General features: G+C 43.7%; 1 protein-coding gene across 5 annotated transcripts in view; it reads left to right on the top strand.

The window, feature by feature from the left end:
• PDE1C (phosphodiesterase 1C) overlaps positions 1 to 27,566 on the top strand; it is a 292,459-nt gene that overhangs the window by 124,416 nt on the left and 140,477 nt on the right. Inside the window, exons 1-2 of one of the 5 annotated variants that reach the window (XM_077302609.1) lie at positions 887 to 1,754; positions 26,066 to 26,092. The exons of the other annotated variants lie outside the window; for them this stretch is intronic. Coding sequence (XP_077158724.1) covers positions 1,654 to 1,754; positions 26,066 to 26,092 — 128 coding nt within the window. The 5' untranslated portion in view covers positions 887 to 1,653. Of the gene's footprint in view, positions 1 to 886; positions 1,755 to 26,065; positions 26,093 to 27,566 lie in introns of those variants that run through there. 5 annotated transcript variants of the gene reach the window in all.

Here is a 27,566-nt window from a genome sequence, read left to right on the forward strand (position 1 = left end):
GTTCAATTTTATTAACATGCGGATTTATTAACCAAGATCATCTAGTTGCAGGGGTAGTCAAACTGTGGCCCTCCAGATGTCCATGGACTACAATTCCCACAAGCCCCTGCCAGCAAATGCTGGCAGGGGCTCATGGGAATTGTAGTTCATGGACATCTGGAGGGCTTCAGTTTGACTACCCCTGAAGTGCAACCCTCTGCTATGAAACAGGGGAACCTAAATTATTCTTGAAGGATACCTGATAATACTTTAAAACATTTCAAACATCTCCAAGGGTGGTGATTTCATGACTTCCATTGCTTACCGGTTCCATCAGTCACTTGCTCTTTTAGTTTCAAATGAATAGTCTGTCGAAGAGTGCTTGCACTCGAAAGCTCATGCCTTGAATAAATCTCTGTTGGTCTTAAAGGTGCTACAGGACTCTGATTTTATTCCTCTTATAGACCGTTTATGCACTGGGAACTTCACTACCCCAGCTCTCATGCAGGAGTACAAATCCGGGCTGGATGAGGTGCACCGGGCCAAATGCTCCCCCATGTGGGTGCAGGAAGAGGTGGGGCAACCTGCCATGACTAAAACTCCAGCCTGCAGCCCGGCATGAATCTTCCAGTGCATAAACGGTCATAGTGACACGTTTTTGCCCCTGGTGTTGAATAAGAAACAAATTTGGTAGCAATGAGCCATTTGCTCATTGGCACGCAGTTCGTTGTTGGCTTATTCCCCCCCCCCCCCCCTTACAGAGTTAATTTCACCAGATAACTTTTGCACTTCTCTCTCAGGAAGGCAAGCTGACGGCACTCAAACAGATGACTTTCTGAGAGGTGCATTAGTGGAATTGCTTTACTCAGTTGTTCGTTCCATTTTAATTGAACACAGCCTTTCCCCCTATTGGGATTAGTCTCTCTCTCTCTGTCTCCCTGCTATACTTTTATGTGTTGCATTTTGCTTTCATGTATGAAGTTAAAATAAAAGAAGAATGAAAGACGTTGGCCAGGCTTCTGATGACAGACGACTTTCCCCCCGGTTGTCGGTTTTCTTGCCAGTCAGCAGAGCAGCTGGTAGGTGGAAGAATACGAGAAGAGGAGGGTATTTGTGGGTGTGTATAGCAGAGAGAGAGAGAGAGAGAGGGAGAGAGATTCAGCCTTGGAAGGAATGAGGGCTGCCTTTCATAGCACGGAGCGGAGACGCCGAGTCCAGCAAATAGCAAGGCATTGAGAGCTGTGCAGCTGCTAATACTTCCAGGCCTCCCCTTCAGACAGCTTAATTACCATCGAGGTTCCCCAGCCTCCCTGGCCCTGATAAAGACCCCCTGGCTGGTATTACTGATTGGATCCTTGGCTTATTGTACAAAAAAAAAAAGCAAACCAGAAAAAACAATCCGCGGTTGCGTTCCATCTGGAGATCAGCCTCTAATCCTTTGCATCACTCCGAGGACCATGGCAAGTCACTACAACTGCCCTCAGTGTACACCTGAGATTCTTGCTGGTTGCACACGCTCCTTCTAATGCAAGTGAGCAGGGCGGGGGGATTGTTTGAAAGCAGGGCAATAATGTTTTCTGCTCCTGGTCAGTGTTAAAAAAAGTGGAGCGTGTGCATGTTTTGGGGGACGCGTCCATTCTCTCTAAGCGTGCATCAAAGCGAAAACTTAGAGCCATGGAGTCGCCTACGAAGGAGATCGAAGAATTTGAGAGCAGCTCTCTGAAATATCTCCAGCCGGAACAAATAGAGAAGATATGGCTTCGTCTCCGAGGACTGTAAGTGATACTTTTTATTTTTCCCTTATTCTTTCCTTCTCTCTTTCAATTAGTTTCTGTAGCATTATTTTAGAGGGTTTTCTTTTTGGGGGGGGGCATGTACTTTTAGAGCAGTTCAGTGACATCCACACCTGCGTACTGTGTATCCAGTAACTTCCAGTCACGGGATGCCCAGTTGGTTTATTTGAACACTTTGAAATCTGCATGTTACAGTCATGAAATGCCACTTATGGGACATCGAGACACTGATAGTTTAAGATTGCAAGCTTCAATCCAAACCAGCCTGGCATATGAAGCTAACTCCTGGCATATTAAAACTAAGCTGTCTGTACACATTTCCATTTCCCTCCCTGTGAGTTCGTGCATTCTCCTAAAACAGCAGTGAACAAATGTGGAAGAGTAAGCAATTGAAATTAATTCTTAATAGCAGAAAATCCATGCCTGTTTTTATTAATACTAAGCAATGATTCAGCTCCAGTTTGTTTGTTCCGAGTTCTGGAATGAGCATGATTTATGCTGTGGTGGAGATCTCGCCTAACCTGGGGAAAGTAATCTTATTATTTCAAAATGTTTCTGATGCTGATGTCATAAGGTGATATTGCGTATCTGTTTGGGAACGTTCACAAGGATAGAGTGGCCAGAAGTACGAAATCTGCTGAACGGCAGCACAATGTGTTCTTTATTCTGTTTCTGATCAAGCCAAGGAGATGTTAGCCCACTGAATGGCATCTGTCTAGAGGGTTTGGAGCAGAAAGTCATTTTTAAAGTATTCACTTCAGACTGTCTCGTCACTAAGGAGAGGCTGAGGAAAAGACAGAGCCCCAAAGTACCCTAATCTCCCCCCAACCACCACCCCACCAATTTGAAACTTCAAACATTCTTTCACCATGTTGCCTTGTTTTTCTTCTCTTTTGGTGGCCGACCAGTCTACAAGGAATGTGGAATTCTTTTGATAAGGTTTTAGTTACCTCAGACCAAAAACGAACGTGTCGTGCTCTGAGGGTCTGTTCCAGGAAGTCTGTTTTGTGAAGAAATGTAATCAAGCCTGAGTGACAGCTGCCTCATGGCAGTTCCAAACAGAATAGCTTTTCAAAACAAAAGAAATTGTGATTCCCCCCCCCCCCCCGATCACTCCACTTGGGTATTGTAAATCAGGGCCAAGATAATATAAAGCAGGGGTAGTCAACTTGTGGTCCTCCAGATGTTCATGGACTACAATTCCCATGATCCCATGAGTCTGGAGGACCACAGGTTGACTACCCCTGATCTAAAGCATGCTTTGCGAGATCAGGATATTCCTTATGGTCAGACATGCCTATATGATCCTTCTAGCAAAAAAAGCATACTGGGACAGTCCATATTTTGTAAAGCAGGGGTAGTCAAACTGCGGCCCTCCAGATGTCCATGGACTACAATTCCCATTAGCCCCTGCCAGCGTTCGCTGGCAGAGGCTCATGGGAATTGTAGTCCATGGACATCTGGAGGGCCGCAGTTTGACTACCCCTGGACTGTAGAGGCAGGGTATCCATAGCTGCAATCCATCCCAAACTCAAGAGCAAAGCTAATTCAAAGGAACTACATTTTATTCCATGCCGTCCTCTTACAGCAATTAGATGCAGCATTTAGAAATCCCTTCTCTGTTCAGCAGCATAGGAATCCTGTCTTAATAGTGTGATTTCTCTCTCTCAGTGCCAGAACATGTGTGCAAATATAAAGCACTGCATAGCATAATGCTGCCCACATACTTTGAGTTTCAAAAGTAAAAAAAAAAAAAATCCTTTAAAACTATGTTGCTTTGGCTGTTGATGGACTGGACCTGCTGCACACCTTACTAGGACCTCTTGTTTATTGTTGCTTTGAATTTTCCAGTAAGCAATAAGATTTAAATAAATCCATCAATGGGACGGCGTTCATTTCAGCACACTGCAGCTCTGGCAAACATTTCTAGCGTATGTGGACCTGAACTTGCCAGCAAAGGAATGCCAGTCAGGTAGAAAGTACAACTGCAAACAACAGCTCTACCTCAACACTGCCCGTTTTTGATTGGAAAAGACTGGAACTACACTCCTAAATATTTGTGTCTGCTGTCGATGTGCGATGCCCATTGGAACAAGCCAGCGTAAGACGCTTGGATACTGGACTAATGAGTCTTTGAACTGGACTTCAAGGATAAAGAATTGCAGAACCTGCATATCCCATGTTTTTTTTTTTCAGCCACTATCACATTTTACACTAGAACTGCTTCACATATGGTGTTTCTTATGTTAACCTTGCTCTTTAGGAAGGCTGCCAGCAGTTCGGACAGGGACAAGTTTTTTGGCATTGCACCAATATGCAATCTAATTTCCAGCATGAAACCAGGAATACTCCAGGAATCACCGCAAACTCTTCAGTTAAACCGTAGTGTTTGGCGATTAATCCTAAAGCGTTTTGCCAGCATGGTGCCATCACTTTCAGCTTCACACCAGGAGTGTCATTGCATGTTGGTGTGATGCTGAACGGCATTCACCATTTGGCCTCTACTACTCTGTTGTCTGGCTGCAGGGAACAGGGGCTCAAGGTAGCCATCTTAGCCATGATTGTATTTTATTTATTTATTTATTTTCAAGTTTATATACCACCGCTCTCAAATTGTTTCATGGCAGTTTACAATCAAACAATAAAATACAATAATAAAACTTTTAGAAATCTAATAAGTGTACTGAAGTTATAGAGCAGGGTTCTGAGTGTAGTTCCCTGTGGGCACCATGGCTTCCATCAACACCTTTCCCAGAATCCTGTCTGGTGAGGACCAGGTGTCCAGCAGGACTCCTGTTTTGCTACTGGTGTCTGTGCAGATTAAAAGGCATCCTATTAAAGAGATCTTTTGCTTGAAACATTGAAGAGTTACTATTAGAGTTATTTATAAGCTCATTCCCTGACATTTTGTGATTGGCTTGGCCTCCTGGGGCCGCCATTTTGTTTTGGATTCCCATCCAGCCATATTGTTGTTGTGTCCGTCACCCTGGGTCAAAATTCTAAAGGTGCCTGCAGACTCAAAAATGTTTGGAGACCCCTGAAATAGAGAACAGACCTGTTGCATCTTCAATTATTGCATCAAAGAGGAGAATTAATTAGTAGTCACTCTTGGGGCACAGGTCCGACTAATAGTGGCCACTGCAGAAAAGTCCCACACAAAGTTTTGTCAAGTACTAGAAGCAAAAAACAAGTCCACTATTGTTACTCACTTAGATAGCCAGAAAGCATCTTCAGTGTTGATGGGGACTGGTTATCTCTGCCCACAGCTGTTGCCCATATGATCACATGTGGACATTTTAGCAGGACAGAAGAAACCAATGACCGACAATTGGGGCTAGCGAAGGAAGAAATGAATAGTGCCATTCATTTTCCTTTCCCACTTGGTTCATCATGGTGTAAATTCAAATCTTCATCTGTATGAATCTTTTATGCATACATTTTATGTATGTATCTTTTATGACTTACAGTCATTTTCATGGCACAGCATGTCAAGTCAGTTGTCAAAGACTGTAAAGACCTATTTGGGTTAAGCTTGATTGTCTGCATCATGTTGCTTAAGCAGTAAAGAAGCATTCATTTCAGATATTGCTGTGCAATAGAGTAGGGAAACAGCAGCCCTTATAGGCTGTTTGTATCATCTTGCCAAGCAGTGGAACGTTTATCACACTTTGGGGTAAATTGGAATGCTATGAAGACGAAGAGTTGGTTATTATACCCTCGGATGTAGAACTATATAATAAGAGCTCCTTAATTTGTGACTAATCAACAGAGTATTAACATAATAGCTCACCAGTCTTTCCTGCATTTAAACACGATGTCATAATTTACATGTAATAACAACCCATAGTAGGAACAAGACAAGGGAATCCTCAGGCCTACACATCACCTTTGTATTGCAGATAGTTGGCCAACAAATACTGCAATTGCAAGAGCACTTTCCCCGGAGTAAGTCATATTGAATAACAAAAGGTTTGCAGCCTCTAATACCCTCTTCAGATGAGATGTCCATGAAAACTGAAAGTCCACCAATCGCGGGTATAGGGATCTTGTGACTCCCGTAATGTATGGGATGCGGTCACTCCTTATGGCATGCTGGGGCACAGCAACACAGATAGTAAATGTTTCTAACTCCTAGGTCCTGAATAAGTTATATCAGTATCTGTTGGTGGTGCCATAAGATTACATCACTCTTTAATACTGATAAATCAGTTAGTTTGCCCATTCCTAAATCTGTATTTTCTGGGAAAGAGTGCCAAGTTTCAATAGAAAGAAATTGCCATATTAGTTTAGGGAAACCAGGATCCATTATGTACACATTGGGTAATGTGCTTTTGCAGCTGGATTTTCCTGTGTGGAACAAGATAATATACTTCTAAAGTGCACTGAAAATGCAATATCCAATATGTGCATAATGGGCCCTGGTCTTCCTCTTTGTTGCCAGCCGCCACTTTGCAGGGGAAGAACTTTTTGAAAATACAACGAGTCATTGTCATGTCATGTTACTGACCATAGGGGTTTGTCCAAATTCTAGAGCAGTGGTTCTCAATCTTCCTAATGCCACGATCCTTTAATACAGTTCCTCATGTTGTGGTGAACCCCAACCATAAAGTGTTCTTTCTTTCTTTCTTTCTTTCTTTCTTTCTTTCTTTCTTTCTTTCTTTCTTTCTTTCTTTCTTTCTTTCTTTCTTTCTTTCTTTCTTTCTTTCTTTCTTTCTTTCTTTCTTTCTTTCTTTCTTTCTCTGGGCAGTTTCACAGAAATTAAACTGAAACTGACCAATGGCGTGAAGATCCATTGTTCATGATTGTATATGAACTGGTTTCCCCACCAGGGTTTCTCAGTTCAGTTCTGCCTCTTGTCCCACCATGCCGATCTCGCTCTTTTCCGCTGCTCCAGACAAACAAACACTCGATCTCGATCTACCCCGCAAGGAGACCAAGGCTGCTGAGCTGCACCACCACCGGGAGTGCCTGGCAGAAGATTGCCCCACACTGGAGGCGCTGCTGGAACAGCTGGTGGCCGAGTGTGGGTGCCTGCAGGAGGAGCGGCGCCCACCTGGCCAAGCTGCTCACCCTGCCACAACTGCTATGAAAAGGTCATTCGACCCCCAAAGGGGTCCCATCCCCCAGGTTGAGAACCACTGTTCTAGAGCATCATGTCAGTTAGGTGATATCACTTCCAGGTATTTGTCAGAAGTGGCTGTTTGATGACATCCCCCCTTTCCCCGGCCAAATCTCTTACTTGCTGGTTGACTGATAAATTGAACATTATGTAATTTTTTTGTTGTTGTTGTGCATTGCCCCGAGCCAGTATGGGAGGGCGGTATACAAATTAAACAACAACAACAACAACAATAATAATGTTGGAATGCTTCACTAGCCCTCTTTTCTGGTACCCATTTCTGGTAAAACACAATCACTGTTTTGCCTTTGGAGCAGATGAGGACATGTATTAAAAATATTGCTGGTATATACAGCCTTTCCCTAAACCCCTGTACCTCTAAATGTTAAATATCTGAATGCAGAATATGTCTTTGGATTCTCTAGTTAGATAGTTTTGATGCCACAACTCCAAGAAAGACTCGTGAGTTGTATGGCAAACTGAATATCATTATAACAACCTGAACATGAAACACAAAAACTTAATTTCATTAAATAAAACTCCATGATCTGTAAAACCCACAATGAATAAATAGTAGCCCATCTTGGGAAGAATTAACAACTCACATTTATTTTTTTACTTTAGTCCATAATCACATAAATAAAGTCACATGCATAATGCCCCTTTACTAAATGTCTTCCTTCTTCCCCAACTATCTATCCAGCTAGGAAATTTTGCTAGATAGGTGCAATGTCATAATATACACTACTATCTATTGTGAGGTCAAATCTATTAAAATAATTATTTTCTTTTGAAAAAGGAACTCATGGTCAGAGCAAACTGCTTCAGAATTCGGTGTAGGAGGGGGAGCTGCAGAGTAAATGAATGAGGATTGGTGTGGGAATCGGTGCTACGAATACAGAAAAATGCCATTTGTCTTTGAAATGGTTTACATTTGTGTATGCATGGAGGATCTGGCAAAACTATCTACATTCTGAATTTGTAAGAATATATATTTTATGTTCTCCTCACTTCTGTGAACATTGAGAAGTTCTAGGAACCATGCCACATGGGCTAGTTCCCTTTGTACCAGAGGACACTGCAGGCTTGGGGTGTGCATTCAGGATCTTACAAAACAAACAACCTTAATGGTGCTCTTTCCTTGTCTTCCTACTTAGCATCTCCAAGCCAGAGCTCTTTAATTCATTTACTGGTTAGCTGGTTATGAAGCTGTTTGCTTGCTTATGCAAATTACCGTAGAGAAGTCTCCCATGTGACACATTTGCAAGGCTGAGAGAAACCGTGGTTCTTATACCACACAGAATGCATATTTACCATTCGTCGCTTCTACTCATGACAGAGGAGAAGTTAATGCTGCCAGTTTTTCCAAACAAGGCAAGGGCTTATGAATCATTCCTTTCATGTTTGGGATCATCAAGTCTTATTTCAAAGATAATATTCAGTAGCTTTCAAGACTGGCTGTAGAAAATATGCTTCCATATATAGATGCCCTTCTATGACCTCCAATTTATGGAAGATTCAATAAGCTCTGTATAGAATAGACATCCAGCCAAACAGGGTGCCCTGCTATAGTGCAGTAATTTTAGTGGGGAAAGGGTCCTCCTTCCTAATATTTTTATTGGGTCCCAGCATGGATTTCAGTTCCAATCATAGTGATTGCTGGCTTATGTGCTCCTGAGAAGATGGGGAATAGTATGTTCTTAGCTTCAGGAATCATATAATGCTTAAAGAGTAGATAATGTGAGAGGCAGAATTCAATATATGCCAGCAGCTGGTTGGAGAGGAAAAGGATACTTGCTTTTGATTGGACCTCCCATGAATTCTGGCTTAATATATCAGAGTCGTTATATTTTTCAACACCTAAGGCCTGCTTGGGGCCTTTGAGAACCCTCCTGAAAAAACAAACAAACAAACATCGAGGTCATCTTCTGAATCATCCAGTTCCATCACTGTCCTCTTGATTTGTACCTGGGAAGTTAGAAGAAGGATTCTTATATGCCGCTTTTCTCTACCCGAAGGAGACTCAAAGCAGCTTACAGTCGCCTGCTCGATCAGAACAGCTTTATCTGTGCCATGGTGAGCCCAAGTTCATCCAGCTGGCTGCATGTGGGAAAATGCAGAATCGAACCCGGCATGTCAGATTAGAAGTCTGCACTCCTAACCACTACACCAAACTGGCTCTCAAGAAAGTCTCTTAACCTGTCTATCTACAGTTACACTATTTCCCCATGCCTAGGGTTACTGAACTCAAGGTGGGGCCTGAATTACAAGTGGTCTCCAGACTGCGGAGATCAGTTCCCATTGACGAAATGGCAACAATAAACAGAAGTCCTAGTAAGGTAGCTTAGTTAGGCTTGCCGGCTCAGTGCTGGCAGCAGGTCAGAGATATCTGAGGGGCAGCAACATGTAAATTGGCATTGCTGCAACACTACTTTGCTTCTAGAGTGAATATGGAAGTGACATCATCATGTCAAGCTGACAATCTAGGATTCCCTGAAATGACAGTTTAATCACATTTAATCATAGAGCTTTGATGAAATCCTAGTGTTGCTATGGCAAGACAAGGTCACTTCTAAGTTTGCACTGGAAATGATGCTGATACCCCTTTTCCTTTAGAAGAAGAAGAAGGTTGGTTCTTATATGCTGTTTTTCTCTACCCGAAGGAAGCTCAAAGCAGCTTACTGTCGCCTTCCCTTTCCTCTCCCCACAACAGACACCCTGTGAGGTGGGTGAGCCTGAGAGACCCCTGATATCACTGCTCGGTTAAAACAGTTTTATCAGTGCCATGGTGAGCCCAAGGTCACCCAGCTGGCTGCATGTGGGGGAGTGCAGAATCGAACCCGGCTCGCCCGATTAGAAGTCCGCACTCCTAACCACTATACCAAACTGGCTCACTTTATTTGTGCTAGAAGAATATCCCATCCTATGGATCTGCTTCCTCTCCCCAAACTCTACCCTTTCCAGGCACTGACCCCAAATCTGCAGGACATTTCCAAGATGGAGTTGGTAACTCTGAGGTGACTAATTGAGCCAAGAGCCTAGGACCATCCTATGGAACACACCACAGTACGGTTTAGTCCCCATGACCCAGCTTAGCTCAATCATTTCACAGCAGTTGCTGCTGCCAATATGAAGTTATTAGGTCCCTCACAACATTTGCTCTTCAGGATATTTTGCTTGCTAGATTTCCTCAGCGATATCTGTTTGGTAGTTCTACACTCCTTTCCCCTTAGAGGTGGGTGGTGATTGGCAGATGAAACAAGCAGGGGGTGGAAATGCCATGACATGATATAGAGTTAGTGTAGGTTTCTAATAACTTATCCACAAAATAAGGGCTGTGTTTGTGAAGCAAGGCCTTGGCTTTTCCTTGTGGGTTGTTATGGGATTTCAGCTTTGGCAGGATGTTAATGTAAACAGCGGGTGGAGAGAAGGCTGGAAACAGTATGCCCGTATGGGCTCAGTCTGTACTACCTCAGGGTGAGTTCTCTTACTGTGGTGAGCTTTGTCATAGATGTATCATCCTGCCAAATACTGAGCAGAATTTTAATGCAGCCAAGGTGTGGTGGAATAAGTGGTAAAATGTTGTTTGTGTAAGCTCAGGATAAGAGAATAAATAATATTTAGCAAGAGAGACAGCTTTGTGTAGTGGTTAGGAACACCAACTTCTAATCAGGCAAGCTGGGTTTGATTCCCCTCTCCTCCTCCACATGCTGGGTGACCTTGGGCTCGCCACAACACTTATAAAGCTCTTCTGACCAAGTAGTGATATCAGGGTTCCCTCAGCCTCACCTCCCTCACAGGGTGTCTGTTGTGGGGAGAGGAAAGGGAAGGTGACCGTAAGCCGCTTTGAGACTCCTTCAGCTAGATAAAAGCGGCATCTAAGAACCAACTCTTCTTCTTTGTTAGTAATATCAGGGCTCTCTCAGCCTCACCTCCCTCACAGGGTGTCTGTTGTGGGGAGAGGAAAGGGAAGGTGATTGTAAGTTGTTGATTCTCCATCTGATAGAGAAAAGCAGCATATAAGAACCAACTCTTCTTCATTTTCAATTAAAGGCTACTTACAATATCTTCCTAGATCATGCACTGAAGATTAAATGTGCACAAATGGCAAGAAATAGCAAAGTGTAACTGAATCCATTATGTCATCTTATTACATAGCAGAATTTTGTTCTGGGAGCTTTAAAAAATTAATGAATATGACAATGTATTCTAAATTCTTGATTGTCTCATGTCTGAATAATAGTCCTGAATGTGGTCACTGAGGGAACAAGCATGATTGGAGAGCCTGCAGGTAGAAAATCTGGGCTCGCTTGGATTGTTTCTTTCAGGGTTTACTTGAGCCAGCAAGTTGTAATTTGGTCCCTGTATGAATTGCCAACTTGATGTGGGAGCCAGCTTGGCGTAGTGGTTAAGAGTGGTAGCTCCTAATCTGGTGAGCCAGGTTTGATTCCCCGCTCTTCCACATGCAGCCAGCTCAATGAGCTTGGGTTCATCACAGCCCTGCTTGTGCTGTTCTCACAAAGCAACAATATCAGGGCTCTCTTAGCTCCACCTTCCTCACATGGTGTCTGTTGTGGGGAGAGTAAGGGAAAGATAATGTAAGCTGCTCTGAGAAGCCTTCTGGTAGAGAAAAATGGGGCGTAAAAACCAACCTTCTTCTTTTAGGTTTGCCAACTCAAGGTTAGGCAATCCCTGTAGATTTGGGGTTGGAGCCTGCAGAAGGAGGCATTGTTGGGCAGACAGGGAGTTATGCTGTAGAATCTACCCTCCATAACAACCTTTTTTTTTCAAGGGGAATTGATTTCTACAGTCTGGAGATCAGTTGTAATTTTAGGCAATCTGTAGGCACCCACTGGAAACAGCCAATCCTATCAGCATTATGACAGGTCACCAGACCACAGAAATCAGTTCCCCTTGAGAAAATGGTGGCTTCGGAGGGTGGACTTGATGGGATTATATTCCCTCTTCTGGAAATGGCAGTTTCAGGTAGAAGACTCTGTGACATTATATCACTTCTAAGCTCCCTCTCCAAATTCTGGCCTCTTCAGGCAGTGAACCCAAGTATCTAGGCATTGATCCCAAATCTCCAGGTATTTCTCAAGGTAGACTTCACAGCCTTACACCTGTGTCCTGTCTTCCACATTCCTCACTCAGTAGACAGGCTAGATAATATTATTTTCATGTTCCCTGCAACATACTCAAGAGGACTTTCTGATCTCTCACCTTGGTAACGAGTCATGAAAGAACATTCTGTTTCCATGGCACTTGGGGGAGAAAGTGTCAAGGGCAAGGCACTGGTGCTGGTTGTTGCCCCTTGATGCCAGTGTTTCATCTTACCTCATTGCACCTCACCAAACATCTCAGGGCAGCAAGGAGGAGTTTCTTCTTCCAATTTAAAGGACATTGTTTGAAATGGCTCTTCTCATTTTTGTCACTGTTTGGGTACTGAGGCCAATTTATATAACTTAAAATTCTTCAGTAATGGATTTCTAGTAATGGGCTTTATGGATCAAGAATTGTTATCATCTTTTACTTTCTTGATCATACAGTGCTTAACCAGCACCACAAGTCTCTTAAGCATTGGAGAGGAGCAGGTGGAAAGAAGCCAGTGTTACTTTGCCTGCCTGCTTGGGGAATTCCAGTGCTAAATCACTTGATGCATAATGCCTCTCACTCTGCCTATTATGTACTTCCTTGTACAGCTGCAAAGGAAATAGCAAATTGATATGGTGTTCTAAGATGGCGGCAGAGACAGGAGCTGAACATTTTGTTCCTCCATTCTCTAGAGTTTTTTAGGGGTGTTCAGCCTCCTGAATTTCATCTGGGGCTAGGGCAGAGGCCTCCCCCCAACTGATTGCAGTTGTTGGTTTTCCAAAGACGTGGGGGCCAGAAGCTGGGATGAGGAAGGTGGAGAGGTGAGGCAGGAGAGAGAGAAGGATGGGTGGCATGAGCGGAGGAATGGAGGAGAAGAAGAGAGGAGGGCCAAGTGCTGCACTGGAGTGATGAGCGAAGCTGGGAGCCTGCTGCAGAATACAACTGTTCCCATTTCCCATGAATGTTTCCAGCACAGGCAAGGTGGTATGGAAGAACAAATGGGAACGGGACCAACAGACTACCCAAGGAAAGCTGTGACTAAATCATGCGGTGGGAGACTGCTCCGCGGCTGTAATGGCACTGTTTCACCCCTCTCCCCTTCCTTCTGTCCTCTGAGTTTTATTTTTTCATCTGCACCAAGCACGGCTACTAGCGCCAAACCTGCCCTCTGAACACTTGGTGACAGTGATCCATGTAACGGTCACTTCCAGACTTGACTGCTGTAACTCACTCTACATGGGCCTTCCCTTGGCTTTGACCTGGAAATTGCAGCTGGTACAAAATGCAAGAGTCCTCGCTAGAACACCGTGGAGGGCCCATATTCAGCTGGTGCTACACCATCTGCACTGGTTACCAGTCTGCTTCCAGATCAAGGTTTAAGGTTCTGAGTCTAACCTTTAAGGCTTTACACAGCCTGGGTCCTACTTATCTGCAGGACCACTTATCTACTTATGCCCCCCGCAGGGCTCTTCGCTCAGCAGGTATGAATTTACTGGTTGTTCCAGGCCCCTGGGACATACGCCTGGTCTCAACCAGGGCTAGGGCTTTTTTGGCCCTGGCCCCAACCTGGTGGAATGAGCTCCTGGAAGAGCTACGGGTCCTGCTGGATTTGTCAGCTTTCTGCATGGCCTACAAGATGGAGCTCTTCTACCAGGTGTATGGTTGAGGCCAGAGCAGTTCCCAGCGTTCAGCTGTGGATTTCTAGCTGAAACCAACTAAGTTCCCCACTCCCAGATAGAGAGTGATAGACCTATGCTGAACGGGGGGAGGGGAGTGGGTTATATATTTTATTGTCTGCCATCTTGATATTATGTCATTGTTCTTATTATGTTTTAACGGGTGATCTTAGGAGATTTTATTATATTCATGGATTTTGTAAACTGCGGCAAGACGTTTGAGAACGGCGGTATGTAAATATAAATAAATTAATTGGTAATACTGTGTCTCAAATGAAGTTTACTCATCCCACTCTTTAAGAAAGAATTTGGCTACTCCACAACCTTTAGATGGTTTATTACTTCTTCACACACAGAGTAGAGTGAAGAATTGGGAACTTTGTATACATTTCCCCCGAGGTGGTATATCGGCAGCTATAAATGCAATTGATGCTTTATTTCTGAACTATTCCCTCTGCCTGTACTTACAAAAGTACTCTGAATTCCTCAAATGCTTGCATTATCTCTTTGCAAATGCTTATTTAGGACCAGACTGGGTTCTACATAAAAGAGAGATTGGATCTTAATGGCTTTTAGCAAGGGGGGGGGCAAGTCCTTGTTGCCTTGAGGGTAATTTGTCATGTTTACCAGTCTAGTGAATGATGTAAGTAAGCATCAATATGCCACTTGTGGTTTTGTCAAGATGCTTTCTTCCATCAATATGACACCCACAGTATCTCTTTCAGCTTTCTCCCTGAATGTGATGGGGGCAGAAACCTCCCTCAAAGTTTTACCACACAGTAGGCATTGCCCCTCATGTATTTTAGCTGGCACCAGCACACCTTTGTGAAGCTGTGTGCAAATTATTCCATTTCCAAGTGAAACACACATGCACACATTCTTTTCCAGAGGTGAGAAAGTCACTACTTCTCTGCTTCAACTCCCCAAATCCCTGCATCTCTGGAGAATTTGCTCATATAATAGTGTCCTTGTTCGTTCTGGGACAAAATGGTTCTTCTTCTGACCATTGGTGAGAGCTACTATGGAACACAGCTGTGATTTTAGGGAACAGACCAAGGGAATTTTGTCTGATTTCAATTATAAAAGGCTCTGTGTTAACTGTTTTCCCCATATACCTTTCAGTCTGTTGCTGGGATATGGAAAGAAATAAAGATCTTGGGATATAATTAATTTATTTTTGTGGCTGCTTAACTTGTTGGATTACTCAAGAAAAACTGGGTTTCTGTTCACCGCTATACCACTAGACTTGGATATAGCGTTGGATGCAAACTTACAACTGTTATTCACATATTCTGGTTAAAAGAGCTGTGGGCCCTGCCAGATCTCTTGGTGTTCCGCAGGGCCTGCAAAACGGAGCTCTTCCGCCAGGTCTGTGGCTGAGGCCGGGGTCAGTGAAGAAGATCAAAGTGCACCCCCCCCATCGTCCAGCGTTAAGTAACATCTTGAGCCATCTAGCCCTTCTTCCTCCCCCCTCTAGTGGTAGGGTTGGGGTGGGACTATATTTCAGCCATGTTCCTACTTTGCTGTGATTGCAATTGAATTTTTATAGCCTTTTAATGGGGTTTTTAACGCGCCACCAGCTGGCTTCGGGGAGTGGTGGGGAATAAATATAAAAATAATAATAATAAAAGTAACTTCTATAATATCCACAGGCAGTTTAGTAAAAAACACTTATTCTCAGGTAAACACAATTGTTATTTTGGATTATTTGAAGTTGAAAAAGGTTATTTTGAACTAACTGAATGTCCATTGCAGTGGGCATTAATTTGGAATCCAGTTTTACTGTGTTATATTCCCAATCCTTAGCAGTGGAGGCTGGTCATCAACGTAATAGTGGGACTGCTGGTTCCTGCCTGATGGACATTTTGCAGGGGTGGGGATGGATTGCAGGGATTTTGAGGTTGTTTTAATGGTGTTTTCATGGGTTTTACTAGAGCCTCTTGTGGTGCAGAGTGGTAAGGCAGCTGTCTGAAAGCTTTGCTCATGAGGCTGGGAGTTCAATCCCAGCAGCTGGCTCAAGGTTGACTCAGCCTTCCATCCTTCCCAGGTCGGTAAAATGAGTACCCAGCTTGCTGGGGTGTAAACGGTAATGACTGGAGAAGGCACTGGCAAGGCCACCCTGTATTGAGTCTGCCATGAAAACTCTAGAGGGCGTCACCCCAAGGGTCAGGCATGACTTGGTGCTTGCACAGGGGATACCTTTATCTTTACCTAATGGGTTTTACTAGGAAAAGGAAGAGCCTCTTGTGGTACAGAGTGGTAAGGCAGCAGACATACAGTCTGAAGCTCTGCCCATGAGGTTGGGAGTTCAATCCCAGCAGCCGGCTCAAGGTTGACTCAGCCTTCCATCCTTCTGAGGTTGGTAAAATGAGTACCCAGCTTGCTGGGGCGTAAATGGTAATGACTGGGGAAGGCACTGGCAAACCACCCCGTATTTAGTCTGCCATGAAAACGCTAGAGTGTGTCACCCCAAGGGTCAGACATGACCTGGTGCTTGCACAGGGGATACCTTTACCTTTACCTTTTACTAGGAAATGACTATCTGTAACCCGCCACGAGTCAACTTTCGGGAGTGATGGGCTAAAAATCAAAATATAAAGAAAAAAGAAAAGAAAACACCCAGCCCTCTCTGAGGCCCGGATCACATAGCCAATACCAGGATCCTGAGCAGCCCCAGGGACAAGCAATGCCCAATGACATCCCTGTGTGTAGCAGACACAGGTGCAGCCAATCATGATCCTCCAAATCAGCCATGGCCCAAGATGTCACGTGGCTCTCTTCCATATGCCATATGCACGATTTCGGCCATGCATGGCTCATGTGCGGCCCTGCTTCTCTCTCCCCCCTTCCCACAGTAAGAAGCTTGCCGGGCCGCAAGCTTGCGGCCTGGGAAGTTTTTTACTGGGGGGGGCGGGGAGATGGAGCCGTGGCCGGTGCCAGGGCCAAGCCGCGGCCCGGTAGTTGGGGACCACTACTCTTGGGGACAGAATGGAAAACTGTGAGAAAACTATGAAAAAGTTATTTCAGAAACATGAATTTAAAACCTAGATATATGTGACCTGAAAAGTCTTTCAAAAGTCATGTTCAAAACAGAGTCTGTTTCCAAGAGAGAGGAATACACCTAAAACCTGCACATGTCAATTGCCCTTTTCAGGTGGTGCAGCCACATGCTCCTGCCTAGTGTTGGCCCAGCAGTTGCCTTGGTCACCCTATTTGACATGCAGTGCCAGGACCTGTAGGTTAACTGTGAGCCTCTTGGATTCTCTTGGATCTCTCAGCTGCTTTCAGTATTTTGAGCTGTGGTATCTTGAACTATCTGCCAGGATTGGGAACAGGAAACATTGGCCCTGGTTGAATAACTGTCTCTGAATAATCACTGTCAATTATATATATATGGATGGGCATGAAACAGCTCACAAATGAAAGTTCATCATGAATTTGACTGCTTCATGGTTTGTGAAGCCATGTTCCTGGCAGAGTGATTGGCACAAACATTCCACAAACTTCCATACTGTGGTGGTTGTGAATGGATATAATTCCAGACTGTCTCTGCTGAGGACCCACATTTTATATGCTTTGTTTGTGAACTCCTCTCCACTGATGGAATTTGGGTGTTAGGTGGACTCGGCTCATGACCACACAAAAGAGGTTGGGCCAGATAGCAGCCTTGCATAATCAGTACTTCAGAAGATTGGTGTTGGCAAGCTCAGGGGGCTTGGCCTCTACTGCATCAACATCACCTCTGTCAAATCCTCTGCTGAATGTTCTGCCATTGCAAATCTGTCTTCCCCCAACTGCTGACCTCCCAGGTCACTACTGACAACTAGTAGTGGTTAGGCCCTTTGAGGCAGCAGTGCAGGGCTGCAGCTCCTATTCCCTAGCCTCTTCCATCTTCTGTTCCCTGTTGGCCTGTAGCCTCTGCATTTCTTTGCAGACCTCGTGTTTCCGTTAGTTCTGTTGGCTTTGCAAATGTACCAGGTCTATGGTTGAGGCCGGGGTCAGCGAGGTAGATCAAAGCCCCCCGGGGGTTGAGTAGTACATTTTCCACCCCCTAATAGTGGGGATTGGGAGTGGGTTTTCCGCCATGTTGAGGGTTTTTTAATGTCTTTTAATGGGGTGTTAATGGGAAATTTTGATAAAACATTGTAACCCGCCACGAGCCGGTCAGGGAGTGGCAGGGAATAAATTGAACAACAAGAACAAGAACAACAATAACAACAACAACAACAATGATACCACCCACCTCCAGTTTTTACAGCAGCAGTTTTCTGGGATTTAAATTTTGTTCTGCTGGGCTTGTTTTTGTTGTTGTTGATGTTTCTCTCTCTCCTTTGGGAACAATGGAGGATAGCGGCATCTTCTTTTGGGGAGTGCAACTTGGACCCTGTAAATCCAATACTCACCAAATTTTGAGGGCAGTAGAGGAGAGTCAGCTGGAGATCCCCTGTGACTTTGGTGTCTCTAGCTTGCACAGGACCAGTGATCTACACTTCTGAACCTCTTGAACCTGTGCCTGTCAAAAGGACCATTGGTCATTTCCCCAGAAAATATTTTCCTTGTGGCAACTTCTTTGGAGGATCATAACTTGGATTCTGTAAATTCAATCTTCACTGAACTTGGAGGGCAGGTAGGGGAGAATCTGACAGAAATCTTCTGAAAGTTCGATGCCTCTAGCATGGTGGGGTTGGTGGTGGTGGTTGTACCATGTTACGAACCTCATGAAACAAACACGTTTGTTTGGCTCCTAAATGTTTGAAAACTGGGCACACCATGAACCAAACATTTTCCTGGGGTGTGCCCATCCCTAATCATATATGTCTGAATTACGTATATCAGTCTTGACCATTAGGAAAGTGAAACAAACACTGAAATGTGTATGTGTGTGTTTGCGAGAGGGCTTCCTTCCTTCCTTCCTTCCTTCCCTCCCTCCCTCCCTCCCTCCCTCCCTCCCTCCTTCCTTCCTTCCTTCCTTCCTTCCTTCCTTCCTTCCTTCCTTCCTTCCTTCCTTCCTTCCTTCCTTCCTTCCTTCCTTCCTTCCTTCCTTCCTTCCTTCCTTCTGCTTTTTAAACATGAGCTTGCTTCTAAAAGGAGGTTTTTGCATGGCTTTTTGTCCTTTTTGTAGCCCCAAATTAGGCTTGATAAACAGTAATCGGAGTGTTTCAGCCTCTGCTCCAGTGTTAGAAGTGGGTCTGGCACAAACAGGAGGTTTAAAATCTTGCGTCATGCCAGCTGTCTAGTAGCAGACCGGCGGGTGGCGGAGGTAGTTTGTGTGTGTGTGTGTGTGTGTGTGGGGGGGGGGAGAGAATCAATAACAAACATTTTGATAGGTTTACTTGAGTTTAATGCGAGATACAGATTTGTTTCTGACTTCGACTGCAGCTGTGGCCTGATGTGGGTCTAATCCATAGTCCTTTCCTTGATGTTTAATCTGCAGGGGGGAGGGGCTTTTGCCCCTCCTGCTGTTTTCTAGCGAACACCCCAAACAAATCCAAACTAGGCATCTGGCCATTGGGCTCTCTGGGAGTTTCCATGTGCTGATGACTTCAGCAACGAAAGCTGCACCCACCTATTTCATTCAAGAGTGCTCACAGCTCAATTGCTAAAACAGAAGGGCAGCCAAAGCTGATTTCCTGGCTTTGAGTGAGCAAACATGTGCTGTACTTGTTTATTCTGCTCAGGTCACTCTTTGTCTATTCCCTACCAAGAGGCAAATGCGGTTAAGCCTTCCTCCTGGACGGGACATGCTTGGAGAAGTTTTGTTTTCCTAGGCAAGTGTTCAGGATGCAGTGAAACAATGTCAAGGAAATGTCCCTGCCCTCCCAATGCGACAGACGTAAGCAAGGAAGCCGTGTCACAGCCGCTGGAAGGCTTTCAGCCCTCTGATGTGAAATGCATCTGTCACAATATTAAAAAGAGGCAGCTTGGAACAATCTCCGTGTCTCCTCTGACTTCATTAAATCTTTCATTCGGATGCTTTGAAACCTGTTTAGAGGAGAGGGTTGGGTGGGATTTGTGTGTGGCTTGTGCACTACTCATTTGGTTTGAGGATTTGAGGATGGTGCTAATTATTCCATCATTGATATCTGCCCTGGTGATAGTTGCTCATAAGTCACTGATGCGATTTTGTAAAACACACAAAGCAAATGGTGACTAATGATCTAGAGCGGCAGCATGGGATGATCGTCTAAAATTGTAAAATGGACAAATTGCAGGTTTCTGCTGATGACTATTTGGCCCATTTCCACACAAGTGTCTGCTCCAGGTTCAGTGCCGTAAGGAAGTGGGTTTCCCCCCCTGTTTCCCCACAGTACTGCAGTACATTTGAATACTCCTGGGGGTCTCACTGGTTTTCTCCATTAAAAAAAAAATTGCGTTGCTCAAACTTTTGCCTGGATGGCTGCTGTAGGAGTGGGAAAATACACATTTCCCTCCATCCACTTTGCCCATTTTCCTTGCCCCTATCTCAATGGCATCTATTTCCTCCTCTTGCCACTGGAACTAGAACACTGTTATACCCGTATATCAATGTGTGATGTTTTCTCTGAATTTTTCAGCTTTCGTTTTTGTTTTTAAAAATCTCTACGTCCCTTCTGTTGCAAAGATAAGCCTTTCCCCTTATATCTCCAGAAGGGAAAGAGCTATAGTCTTAATTAAACAAGCAAATGAACAAACCTGGAACTCAGAGAACCTGCTATACCTGTTTATCTCTGAGGAAGTGTGCGTGCACATAATGCCTTGAATAAAACTTGGTCGATAGCCAGGAAATCATAGAATTGTCTGGCGGGCAGGCAGGAGACATTTACAGGTGATTTGCCATTGCCTGCCTCCATGTCATGACCTTTCATGTTCCTTGGAGAAACTATACCACAAATCCCTAGAGGTCTCCAATCCAAATAGTCACCAGGATCATTATAATGCTATTCTAGCGCCAGATATTTTTTTCTAAAAAATTGCGAAATTGGTGGTGGCCCAGGGGAGAGGTGCCAGGGGACTGGGCCTTGGAAACTGCAGGGAAACTTGTCATGTGGGAGTCTATTGCTGCTCTATTTTTTTGGCAGCCATACCAGGAACAGGGGGGCGAAGAAATGCAACTTTGGCAAGGGGGTTTCGAATAGGGAAACAGTCGTGGAGAAGCAAGAAGGTTTATATCTTTTTCTTTCCCGTTTCCACCAATTCCAAAATCACTCCTCACTGTGTTTGTTCGCCATGGGAGAAAAGTATCTCAGGGACCAATCCTAAACTGATCTAATTTTTTATATAAAAAAGGGCTGAAGAAATAGCAAATAATTGCAATGATTTAGCCATATTTTTTGATGTGTCTCTTCCTCTTTTTCTCTATCAGCAGACCAAGGTGGCAGCCACTTGAATCTTTTTAAAATAGGCAACCTATTTAAAGTGGACTGATATATCTGCTCCCAGTTTTTCTGAAGCTGGAATGCCAACAGTCACTGGCTGCTTGTTAATAAAGGCAGGAATTTTGTTGAGTTTATGTACCATTAATCTTACTGTAATGACAGAGGGGTTGGTAAGAGGTGATTCAGCATATTGAACTGAATGGCAGAGGAGATTTCAATTTGTTTAAATGATCCCATTAGTCTGCAGGGAGCTTAATACTTGACATGGGTCAATGGTTCTCAACCTGGGGTTTGGGACCCCTTTGGGGGTTGAACGACCCTTTCAAAGGGGTCACGGCACGGCAAGCAGCTTGGCCGGGGGGCGTCATCCACACAACAGCCTTGCGGGGTAGATTGAGATAGAGCATCCGTCTGTCTGGAGCAGCGGAAAAAGTCTTTTCCAATCTCAGGCATAGTGAGACAAAAGGCAGATCTAAACTGAGAAACCCAGAAAAAAAACAATTTATATACAATCATGAACAATGAATATTCATACCATTGGTCAGTTTAGGTTTAATTTCTGTGAAAGAATCCTTGCATAATTCTATGGTTGGGGGTCACCACAATATAAGGAACTGTATTAAAGGGTCGTGGCATTAGGAAGGTTGAGAACCACTGCCATAGGTGAACATGGCAAGATCCCAGGATTTTAATCATTGGAGTAAAGTCAGTACTGAAAAGATGCTGCACTCTTCTTTTCTTCAAAAAACGTATTTATATAAGCTGAAGAAGTACCAATAAACAAGTGTCAATATTTTAAACCAAATTCAAATGCAAAAAACATATTATATTGTCATAAACCTTTAAACGTTCATACAAAACATAGCAAATTGTGCTGTAGGGTACTAGCCAAAAAATACCATTGGCCACATTTTAGTAATTCCCCTCCCTGTTTTGTGCTTTTTGACAGTCAATGAGAAAATAATGGATATTATAAAATTCTAATACAAATATAATGAAAAAAATCACCAGCCAGATAATTCATCCAATATTATTTTTGTAAAACGTTTATATGTCATCTCTTCAGAGACGTGCTCGTGGCAACTGGCAATGCAAAAGATGAAATCTCAAAACATAAAATATTAAAATTAACAACCATTAAAACCAATAAATAAATAAATACATAAATATATATATTTTTTGGCTCATTTGCACTGGGAGACTGGGGGAAGGGCATGCAGAGAGCTATCAATGGCAACATGATGTCACTTCTAAGAAAGCCCTGGAAGTGAGGACAGCCCTCTCTAGGAACCACCAGAAACTGTGCGGTAAAAACAACGTTTTCAGCAATTCCTGCAGAAGACTAAAACCATTTCTGGGGGGAAACCTGGAGATGACATCAGTCCTCTGTATGAACTGCCAAAAAACTTTATGAAGATTCCTAGAGAGATGTGATGACCCTGTTCAATTATCAGAAGGAGGCTTAATTGAAGCAAAAAGCATGATTCATCAGCGGCTTTTGGATATAAGGTAAAGGTATCCCCCGTACAAGCACTGAGTCATGTCTGACCCTTGGGGTGACGCCCTCCAGCGTTTTCATGGCAGACTCAATACGGGGTGATTTGTCAGTGCCTTCCCCAGTCATTACCGTTTACCCCCCAGCAAGCTGGGTACTCATTTTACCAACCTCGGAAGGATGGAAGGTTGAGTTGACTTTGAGCCGGCCGCTGGGATTGAACTCCCAACCTCATGGGCAGAGCTTTCAGACAAAATTTCTGCTGCCTTACCACTGTGCGCCACAAAAGGCTCTTATGGATATAGTGGTCCAAAAATAATCTTCTTTATTACCAGCTCCCTGCTTTAAAGTCATGGACAAGTATTGCCATAGCCCCTTATCTATGGAATATCAGTAATCCCTGTCATAGATGGGCCTTTTCCAGAGCAGGGACAGACACACTTCCATCAGCAGTATTGTTTGGGAGGTATCCACGGCAACCTCTACTCTTGAGACTCTGTGTTCCGATAATACTGTTCTATAATATTCTACTGTTCTGATAATATTCTATTACATTGCACGCTATATGAGGATGAAAGGAACAAACTAATAATCTCTGCTTTCTTTCACTTTAAACTCTCAGAGAGTTAGTCTCAAATTATGTAGCAATATACTGCTTTTTAGTTTCTAGAAAAAGGAAAGTTTAATTTAAAGAAATTAGCTAATTTTATTAGTTTGCTGTACTGTTTTATGTCACCGTGATAGTTTGCTTTTTCACTTGGTGATCTGTTGTATTCTCTTTGCCGAATGATGACCGTATTAAAAAAACTGTACTGTATTGAGAGATGTGATGTCACTTCTGGGTTTTCCCTGGAAGTGATGTCATGCCATTGGCCTGACAGAAAGAGTAATTATGTTTGGCTGAAGTTTCTCCCCTCCCCAAGCTCTACATATCCAAGGCTCTGCCCCCAAATCTCCAGAAATTTCCAAACCGAGAGTTGGCAACCCTACGTGGGTTATAATGGGACTGTAAGTATAGAAGATTGCAGTACATTTTCTTATGAATCACAGAACTTAAAAAACTGATAAGTATGGGAAATTAACTTGAACATGACAGGCTCAAAGTGGAGCTCGCTTGGCTGGAAAACAGAAAAGGTATTCTCACTTGCAAATGTGCTCAAACTGATTTTAAGAAATCACAGATACAATAAATAGAGAGATGTGCAACGTCAATTACCGAAGAGTTATTGAGCATAAAACTTAACTTAAAGCAATTCAGAGTATTTTTAAAACCTGAGTAGGTGTTTGACTAAGATATGAAGCCATGTGATAACAAGGAGAGGGAACTGTGCCTCCCTTGTCATTTTCGGTAGTGATAGAAGAGAAAAAGTTGTAATATGTTTCTGCAGAAGAGAAGAAGTTGTAATATGTTTCCTCAAAGCCCTTTCTCTACTGAGGACCATTTTCCCCCACAACCAGTTGAAGTGGCAAGTTGTTGTAATTCCTGCAAACATTACAATTATATAAAAATATATAATAATAACATATATGTACACTAGCTGCAAAGCCCGTGCCTAAGAATGGGCCTTGAAAGGGTCCCCTCCCCTGGCCCCTGGCCAGGCAGCTTAAGGTGGCTTTGGGTTGCAGCTCGCAGCCGGATCAAGTGGGGCAGGCGGGGGCTGGCCAGCTTGTTAGCAGGCTCAGGACAGAGCTCCTTAGCAGGCAGTCAGCAGGCTGGGAGGCCCTCATTAGCAGGCCCAGCCTAGCAAGCCAAGAGGCCCTCATTAGCAGGCCCTCCACCACGACCCTTTGCCCACGGCCCTTTCCCCTTACCTGCTGCTGGCTCCAGGCACTGAGGTGCATCTGAGAGCAAAGAGGATAGAGTCCAGGGATGGAGGGTGGGAGCTGCAGGGGCTGGGCCAATCAAGGTGCAGCCAACTTGGACAGCTGGACACGTTCCACCCCCCAGGCTGTTTCACAAATATATAGAGGAACCATGGATAAGGATTACATTACTTGGGGAAGAATTCAAGATCTTTGAAGAGGCAGGGAATAAATATCATAAATGCTAGTTCTAGAGATGGGAAGCCCACATGAGCAAAGCAGAGCCCTCTTTGAATTCAAACAGCTGGAGCCAAACAACTTTTCTTCTGGTAAAAAAAGGAAGGAGAAGACCACATTTGACCACCAAAAAGACTGTACTGTGGATCAGTGGATCAAGGGATCTCTGGGTACAAAAGCCATGGGGGACGGAAGGAGGGAGGGGAACTGGGTAAAGTTGAGTGTTTTAAGCTGTAACATGCAAATTAAACATTAATTTACAAAAAAAACAAAGATTTATATTGCATACATGGAGTGACTGGTGTGGATATACAGGGTGTGGAAGTTACATTTCATTGAATGTAGTCTTCAGTCCAACTCAAAGTGACCATGACACATTAAGTATTTGTGAACTTGTAATCCATCTTATATAGTGTTTTACTGTATTGTATTTGGTACGGGTCGTTGACCAAAAAATATGTATCTGAAATGTATCTGACCATGACTAGGACTGCAGTCACAAGAACGCTTTCTTGAGTGCAAGCTCCATTGAAGCCAATGGGACTTACATCTGACTCAACATATATAGGATGCTGCTGAAAATCCTGCCCAAAGCAATGGGACTCGAGTTCATCACGATGTGTTTCAGTTAGAATGGAGCTCCCATCAGATCCTTTTGCCAACATGATCTCCTTTTCTAACTATAATGTAATTTACTCTTCTCAGTGAGAAAAAGTGCAGAGCAAAGAAAAGATTGTCAGTGAGGGTTTGGACAGACAAAATGTACAGTGAAGAGAGCAATTAACCAAGAGATGTGGGCAAGGTCTTCCGGAGGCAAAGTCAGAAGGTGGCTCGTGAAGCATGAAAGTCACCATGGCCCGACATTTCTCACTTTTAAAATAGCAAAGTGATCTTCTAAAAATGGCTCTTCGGTTGTGAGCTCTCTAGTTATCCTACCTTGACATAACCTTCTGAGCAGTGTAGAGAAGCCATTGTCCAGAAGATTTCCCCCCAGTTTCCTACATGTGATAAAGGTAACTGATATTTGTTGCCAGAATGCTGGCCTTCATCATGAGCAACACCAACCATTAAGAAGGCAAAACTTCACATTCGCACATGCACAGACAATAATACTGATTATAAGGCGCACAAAGTCTTATTTTCTGCTGATGCCAATTTAGCATATACCTTAAGTCAGAGGTAGTCAACCTGTGGTCCTCCAGATGTCCATGGACTACAATTCCCATGAGCCCCTGCCAGCAAATGCTGGCAGGGACTCATGGGAATTGTAGTCCATGGACATCTGGAGGACCACAGGTTGACTACCCCTGCCTTAAGTGATTTGCATTACCATATGAATGTAAGAAAGTTATCCACTTTGGAATTTTCTCCAGACTAAGCTGATCTCTTAGGTTCCGTTGCCACTTCACCCCTTGGTGTCACTTGACACTCTTCTACTCCCCATCTCCACCTACACAGAAGGTTGAACCTCTTTATTTTCTTATTTTTATTTATGTTCTTTTTTTTTCCTACAGGAGAAAATATAAGAAAACATCACAGAGGTAAGACTAGAACACAGAAGAACTGCGGGGGCCTTTGGAAAACAAAGATCTGTTTCCCTCAATGTTATTTACTTTGGTTGTACAACTGGCCTGTATGGCCCCTTCCAACTCTATGAGTCTATGGGGGACCAGGCAAAAGAAGTATCTGCCTTATTAGAATGTCCCTTTTACTTGTATATTAAGACTCATGATCTGGTTGTTACTCTAGAAGCAAAGTGGGTAGGACTTTCTCGGTGGAAAAACTTTTTCAGGCTTGATGTGGTCACAGTTATTGGCCCATTATGCACGGGGGGGGGGAGCGTGCATTCGGGGTGGAATGGCGGCGACTAAAATCACCGATAATGTATGGAACTGGCTGCAACCGGCCGCAGATTCGGTGCATGCTGCCAAAAAAAGCCACGTCAGCGAAAAGCGGAAGAAAGCGCAGCTTCCGGGTGACTGGGGCGCAACCAGAAGCGGTGCCGGGGTCGCCGCGTGCATAATTGGTTACTCTGGGTTTTGCCGCCATTGCATCCTGTCCCGTGCACAAGCGGTTTGCTTTGCTTCTTCCCCCTCTGTGTTTTCTATGTGACCCAAAATCGCCGTTTCGGCAGCCGTGCATAATGGGCCATTACTTTGCATACTTCTGTGCTGATGATCCTAACATTGGTTAGAAATGTATTGCATAGTTCTTTGACAAATTTTACATTGATTGTTATTGTAAGAAACATAGGATTTGATCTTACTGTATAATAAAGTAACTTCCACTGTCTCTTGATAAATCTACTGCTTGTCTTCTATCATGCTTGACAATAAGAACGGTAGATTTATACAGTACCGTCGTTCAAGTCAATGCATTTAGAAGGGTGTAACTTCCCTTAGGATGTTTCTGTTAGTTTAGCAAATACCAGATGTATTTACATTAGATTAGGGAATAAATTTTTCCAGGCCGTCCTGGTAAGACTCATGCATCCCAATCCAAGGAACTGTCCCACTGAGTTCAACTGTATTTGGATAGAATTGCAGCCATTGATAGTTTATAATCTCTTGTAAACAAGCCGCAATAGTTTGTAATTGTTTTCTGCTTTGTCATGGGATACCCCACTGAGATGATTTTTGATCCTGATTTTGTTATAGTTAAAGCTCTTTATGTCTGCATTAAATTACTAACAGCTAATAAGTATGGTCTTAGAGACATAGTATAAACACCTTTTGATCACATTTAAAGAATGTGTTTGTATAGGGGAGCTGTGTTTCAAGTCCTGCAATTTTCCTATGATTGTCTAGATATTTTATATAAATGTTGGTTGAACATTGGCTAGATATTCCCATTTTCATGGAGCTGTTTTCTGATAATCTATCAAGGTTCTGAACAATCCTGTAAAGGTTTTCTGCTAAGGGTCTTCAGTCCCTGCTCACTCTTATGAGATATGAAGCTAGTCTGTGCACATTAGAGGTTGAACACCAAAATGTATTGCTCAAAATATGTTTTTCT

The sequence above is a fragment of the Paroedura picta genome, chromosome 11 (assembly GCF_049243985.1).
Source record: "Paroedura picta isolate Pp20150507F chromosome 11, Ppicta_v3.0, whole genome shotgun sequence".
Classification (NCBI taxonomy): Eukaryota; Metazoa; Chordata; class Lepidosauria; order Squamata; family Gekkonidae; genus Paroedura; species Paroedura picta.